General features: G+C 31.8%; 1 protein-coding gene across 1 annotated transcript in view; it reads right to left on the bottom strand.

Annotated features, from left to right (window-relative positions):
* Positions 1–4,953: 4,953 nt before the first annotated feature.
* The window catches only part of LOC134710732 (uncharacterized), a 48,764-nt gene continuing 46,534 nt past the window's right edge, over positions 4,954–7,183 (bottom strand). Inside the window, exons 5-6 of the mRNA XM_063571124.1 lie at positions 5,419–6,445; positions 4,954–4,957 (exon numbers count right to left, since the gene is read on the bottom strand). Of these exons, the coding sequence (XP_063427194.1) occupies positions 4,954–4,957; positions 5,419–6,445 (1,031 nt within the window). The remainder of the gene's footprint in view (positions 4,958–5,418; positions 6,446–7,183) is intronic.

Here is a 7,183-nt window from a genome sequence, read left to right as displayed (position 1 = left end):
GGGATATTGACTGTCCTTAGTTATTATCTGATTATTCAAATAAAAACAGAAAAAATATGTTATATAAAACCAAAATTGGGCAACTATTTATGCTTTACTAGAATTTGTTCAAGGAATTTGTTGTCTCCGATAGCAAATAAAACTTTTGCATTAAATGGGACCAATTTTGAAAAATATTTTTCTGAAAACTCCAATTAAAGTCGACGAAATTATTCTACAATTATTCAATTTTTGACAAGCTGTTATATCTTTAAAAAAATAGTTAATTTATACCCGGACATCTAATTCTGAATCAAAGTTAACTTATCTTTTTCTTTCTTCCTAATGTTGCATGCATAACGATAAAGCACTTTCTGGTTAAGAACAACTCTCTATCAAGGATATCATCACAGAAAAGCAAGCTCTGAAATATTGTTTTAACAGTGAGATGTATACTCCATATATGACGCTCCTGATTGAATGATGCTAAATAAAATTAGGAAATGTACAAAAAGAAAAGTGACATACCTTCTTTCTTTGTATATTTTAGTTGTCAACCAGTTGTTTTTGTCAATTTCTAGATGTAATTTAAGATGATTTGAGTCAGACTGAACTGTTCCTGTTGTATTTATAAGGATAGACGCGTGCAACATAGTCACCGACATTTGATTAATTACAAATGGATAATGCTAATGATGCATAGCAAACCTTAAGGTATTCATGCAATACTGGCGTCTTTTCATTCTTCATGAAAAGCTCTTGTATGAAGTCTTCCTTATGGGATTAAAAGAACAAGTCGACAAATAAAAGAGTATAGTTGATATCCATTGAAATTCTGATTGTTGGGCAACACAACCTTCAAACGTAACAAATAGTTTGTCAATTAAAAAAACAAGCATCTTGATAATAAGATAGTGTGTTAATAAAACATATATCCATCAGAGACAACATTACGTAGATATAGTATCTTTAGGTCACCATACGGCTTTCAGTATCACTTTCACAGATGTTTTGTTTGAATCAATAGTAGGCTTTCATTTTTTTTACAAAATACGATTCATTCATTCCTTACACACAATACTTGTGCATACGTTGAGTATTCCTCATATATGAAACAAAAGGAGACTGACTCTGTCAATCTATATTTTAAAAAAGACAAAAGGTAAAACGAAGAGAAGATTACAATATAATGAAGAAGAAAAAAGAAGACAATTTTACAAAACTCTGCATAGAAAAAAACAACATATACAGCACGAAAATTTGACGAGAAATTCATTTAGATATTGTTCAATTATTCCGAGAAAAACTATTTATCAAAGAATTTTGGTTATAAATGTATATAACTGACGATTTTTGTTTTAAATAATAGTGGTGATACACCATTTACGGCTTCAACCATACAATATGAAAACAACTCTTTATGAAATTCGTTCAATAAAAGTATTCTTCTTGATTTAACTTCATTAAGAACGGAACGCTAGAATGACGGATATAAAAATCCGTAAAAACTATATTTAACCATATGGAAAATTGTGCTGTGCTGATACTCAACTGTCCCTGGTTATGGGAGAGATGAGCGCATAGAAAAATACGTTACCTCTCCACATGCGTATTATCATACTAATTTCCTGCTCTAGAATTTGGGTGCCATCGGGATCAACCTTCATCAGAAACGCACACACCAAAAATTTGAATACAAAAGAATTATAAATTCTAGTTATTGAATACTTGAACAAGTATACAACAAACAGAATTATGATTGATGATCCCAAAAATTACATTATACACGAATGACATCGTTACAAAAAAAGAGATAAAGATGAAGATGCAATTTTGAAGCAAAATTCAGACCTGTGATATTTTTACGCTTTACACTGCTATTCCCCATGCTAAGGTTAAAAATCTCATTAACTGAGTTTTTTCTATAAATATAGGAATCTGTATTGTTTCGGATTATGATTATACTTATTTCGTTATCATTATCAAAATGCATAACTTTTTGATCGACTTATATATTTGTTGAGTGTCGAGGATTGCTATTTTAACATAAAGACGGTATTCTAATGGATGCTATTTGTGGAACCCTACTGGGCGATTTTTTTTTGTACTCCTATACAGCAGAATTCATTCCGAACCTTCTTAAATACAAAAAAGAAAACCACCTTGCGAACTTCTTGTTTACTTTCAGATTTATTCATGATGTCATTTCGCTTATAAATACATATTTCAACCAGTACTTACATCTCAAATATCCTAGTTAACTTGAAATTGAGGAACCTACTGATACTATAGAAGGACTGCTTCATACCTTTCTCTTTTCCTCGATATTGACACAGATGAACGACTTCGAATTAAAAGCTATGACAACCGGGACTATTTAAAATTCCAAATTGTCAACTTCCCATTTTTCAACAATAACATATTCTCTGTTCCATCGTATAGTATTTACACATCTCAATTGACACGTTATGCTCGTTCAGTTTTTAATTATAAAATTTCATAAACTGGAGTGTGCCCCTTATGTGGTAACTGCTCAATCAGAGTTATGAAGAGGAAAGATTTAAAATGAAAATCCGTTAATTGTATACAAAGCAGAAAACCCTAGCCGTGTTTGACACAACCTTTATCAACTTTTGATCCTCAGTGCCGTACCACTTTGTACTTTTTTTTTTACTTTCGAACTTTTATATCTGGGCGTCACTAGCGGGTCTTGTGTGGACGAGGCGCGATTTTTGCGTATTGAATTTTAAACCTGATACCTTTTGTTATATATTATTCATGTATTTTTTTGTCTAATACATTCTCCTATTTATTTGTATTGTTGTCCTGTTAAATTATGTTGTAATTTTAATGTTATATTTAACATTGCCATTAAAGTGCGAGATTTGGCATGCCATAAAACCAGGTTCAACCCACATTTTTTTTCTTTAAAAATGTCCTGTACCAAGTCAGGAAAATGGGCTATGATATATCATAGTTCGTTTCTGTGTGTAACATTTTAACGTGTGTTTCCGTTGTGTCGTTTGTATCTTTATATTTGAGTGTGATTTCACATTACTATAAGACGTGTCACGGTACTTTTCTATCCAAAATTCATGTATTTAGTTTGATGTTATATTTGTTATTCTCATCGGATTTTTTTCTAATGCTTAGTCCGTTCCTGTGTGTGTTACATTTTAATGTTGTGTCGTTGTTCTCTTCTTATATTTAATGCGTTTCCCTCAATTTTACTTTGTTACCCCGATTTTGTATTTTGTCTATTATAGATTTACGAGTTTTTGGACAGCGGTATACTACTGTTGCCTTTATTTATGGACACACTTGTTGTCTACCATCTACCATGTTTCGTCTTTTCTGTACCAAATGTGACATATTCCCGAATATGACTGATACTTAGTGTGAATTCGCATTTGTTTTAGACGTGTAACGGTCTTTGAACATCCGACATTCATGTTTTTAGTTATGATGTTTTGTTTGTAATTCTGATTTGTTTTATGTCTTATTTATTGAGTTTGTGTTTCAATGTAATTTAATTTTCTATATGTAAAATGAGGTAAAAGTAAAGATAATGAATAAACTAATTCATTTGTATGAACTTTAGTGTAAAGGAACTATACGCACAGGATTTATTTGTGATTTTTTTTCACAGTATGATTTAGAAGAAAAAACGACTTTGTTAGAAAATTCAATTGATTACACCATTGCTGACACTATTCTAAATACTTATTATTGTGCCATTAAAAGCTTTATCCCGATTCTATATAAAAAAATTGAAAATAACCTGTGACGCTATTTTTTTCGGAATAAAAACATTCGTGTCGCACAGTTTCTAATTCTATTATTCTGTGTTTGTGTACTGTCGTAAATGAATATAAGGTTTTCGTTGTTACTCTTTGTTTTACATGTCGAAATGAACTATTATATTTTTTATTTATGTACTTCTTTGTCCTGGGTCTTCTTGCATTTATTTGTACTGTATTCCTGTTACGTAATTCATTTCAAAGGCATTTTTAACATTGCCATATAAACTAATTGTTACATTTATTTGTCTTTTTAATCGAATTCGAACATGAGAAAGATACGATTTCTTTATGTTCTATGTTTGTCGAATAGATAGCCTGTAATTAAGTTGTTATCGTTGTTTGTGTGTGTTGTATTTTTTTACCATTATTTATGGCATGTTTAGGGGAGGGTTTATTTCAATCTAGTTTTGACGTATGGGTTTTGCTAATTGTTAAAGGCCGTACGGTGACCTTTCGTTGCGTATATGCAATTTAGTTACCTGTACGCCATGGCGGATAGTTGTCTCATTGGCAATCATATCACCACACATAAGGATTATGTTCCTATATGAAATGGATGTTCTAGAAGATTTTCAAGTTACAATTTGCAACGCAGCAGATGTCTTGATACTGTAAGTTGCGAACACTTCATATTGATGAAGGGTATCCAGACAATATATAGATTAAGAGCAGCAAAAAATCTGTTGGTTACTTTCTAGTATCTTATGTTACGTTTTCCTCTCATGTAAATCCATCTTCAATCATCCTTACCCCCTCCCCCCAGAAAAAATACACAAACACTATATTCAACAAAGTGATATTTTTACATGCCTATTTACACTTTATATAACATTTCCCTTTATATATACAATTTTAGCAACTTAACACACAATTGCGAAAATTTTCAGGTTATCAGACGTCAAGATTGCAGAAATATCAAATGGGAAAAATCCTTACACGCATTCCACCGTCCATAGTAACTGCAATTGTTTTTAAATTATTGGATACATTAAAATGCATCGGTTTTGTAATATATTGGTTGATCAAAATCGACGGAGTAAGATATTTTAGGTTTAGTCTATAAATTGTGTTTGAGTGTGTTTCGAGAAGTAGTAACTCATCGTTAACTGTATGCAATATGCTACACCCTTCTCTCAAATCAAGACTTGAATAAAACTTCGTTGTAATTTCTTTATCTGTTGAAGTGACAAAAATATCATTGACTTGATGGTCTGTGTTAAAAAGTCTTTTCGAACCATCATAATCCACATCAACAACTGAGTTTGAAAGACTGAATGTTGATAAAATCGCACCATTAAAATCAATAGAAATTAACCACCAACCCTTATTAGTCTCTGCCAAAAGTAACAATTTCCCTTTTTTAGACGACACCCATTTAATGTGTTCGATAATACCGAGACGCTCAGACCGCTTGGGGTAAATCGTCCTACAATGTCTTTGAAGATCTATGTCAATTACCATTATCCCTTTCTTTTCACTGTTGGACGCCAGAAGTGGAAGTGTTGAGTTATACATGCAAATGGAGCCTATACACACGTTGAACTTATCATATTTTTGTGAAAGAGTTATCTGCTTAGACTGCTTAGTTTGCAAATCTAATATTCGAAGACAGTGGATTGATTGTTTAAATGAATACCGTTTTTCTAGGGGAAAATCTTTTGATTCCTCAACAATTATACGACCGTCTCCAATGAAGCACAATGCTCCAAATGTTGTGTTATCGCCTGCTTCGAGGTCCTGATATGGTGGAGGCCTATATGATTTTTCCATTTGAGGCTGGATTTCTCTTTCGATTTTTATTTGTGACTTTAAGCAGTCAGAAGCTAGACTGGTGGTTTGTTTAGACAAACTATAGCGTTTAGATTTCCCCATCAATTCTTCGAAAAGTCTATCTATATTTCTTACACCTTCAGAGGGTAAAACATCCAACGGGCACGTAGTCATGTCTTTTTTAATTTTCGCGATTTGCTTCTCATTTGATATTTGTATGGCATCCAGATGTTTTACTGCATAGAATATATTTCTTTCAGAGGAACTACGTTCTAACATACACAACCAATCTATGTTTTCTTGCAGATTTTGTATTAAGTAATTAAGCTGTGTACTATTTTCTTTATTTTTTTTAACTATTTTTTCGTATTTTTGGTTAAGACTTTTTTGAATTCCAAATAAGTGCTTTTTAAAGCACTGGAAAAATACTTGTATATGGTCATATGCACTCTCTTTTTCTTTGCTGATTTTAGATATTGTCTGCCCATTTTCAGTTTGTGTCTTTTCAAGAATACTGCTAAAATTCCGCATTCTTTCTTTTAAATCAGAAATGGCAGCACTCTTTTTGATTCCGTCTGCAGCATTATCTATATCCAATATCTTATCGCAACTTTTATGACTATCTGACAAACATTCATGACAAATTAATTTGTCATGTTCTACGCAAAATAGAATAATCTTTTTATTTTTGTGTTGAGAACAGCTTTTGAGTACATGTTGTCTGCACGCGGTAGCATCTTTAATCGATATAACATCATGAGCAACTGCAAATCGTCTGTGAGCTTTACCACAGCCTCGACAAACAGCTTCACTACAGTCATTACACCACAGATCTGCGACCTCTTCTTCGTCCTCCCTTAGACAAGATTGGCATAGTTCAGCACAAGTCATGACTACAATAAAATAATTCTATTTGCGTAAATCATGTTTTTGAAATAAACCCTTATTGTTTTGTAGAATGACTTTTGAAGAAGTAAAAACATTTGAAAAACAATACATTGGACTATCTAGTGTTTGGTGAGGGAAGAGTTATGTCAATTATTTTAACTTAATTTCGAAATGGTAACCATTCAATTTTATCATCATATGTTCTAAAAAAAAATAGCTTTCAACTTTGACAGTGGATCATGTTAATTTTTCTTTAAATAAGTTTTCGCGATTTGAAGAATATGTTGATAAAAGGCAAGTATATAATTTTATCCTCAAATTGATCGCATGAAAAGTCTGCAGTCAATGTTCTTAAATTACATAATTCGACGGCTGTTTTTTTTCCAAATTGGATTCAAATTCCACCTTGAACACATATTAAGTTCTCCGACAACTTGACAAAAATGAAAACGATTGTATGAATAATCATGACAGCATTAGATAAGATCACACACTAACTTTAAAGTAAAAAGTTTCAAAATATCAAATCAGTATGTGGATTATACAATTTAAACTTGAGGCTCCCATAGCCTGTGTCGCTCACCTGTATTAACTGAGGCTTTGGAAACCATGTAAAATAAGGTTAAAACATAATTGATAGTATTAAGTATTTGATATTATTATATACTATAATGATATATAAGATAATAAAAAAAAAACTGCAAAATTTCCCGTTAAATTACTAACTCAGGGGCAGTAACCCA

Source organism: Mytilus trossulus, chromosome 3, assembly GCF_036588685.1.
Source record: "Mytilus trossulus isolate FHL-02 chromosome 3, PNRI_Mtr1.1.1.hap1, whole genome shotgun sequence".
In the NCBI taxonomy this organism is placed as follows: Eukaryota; Metazoa; Mollusca; class Bivalvia; order Mytilida; family Mytilidae; genus Mytilus; species Mytilus trossulus.
The sequence above is the reverse complement of the archived record's forward strand: the minus strand, read 5'-3'. Positions and strand labels throughout refer to the sequence as shown.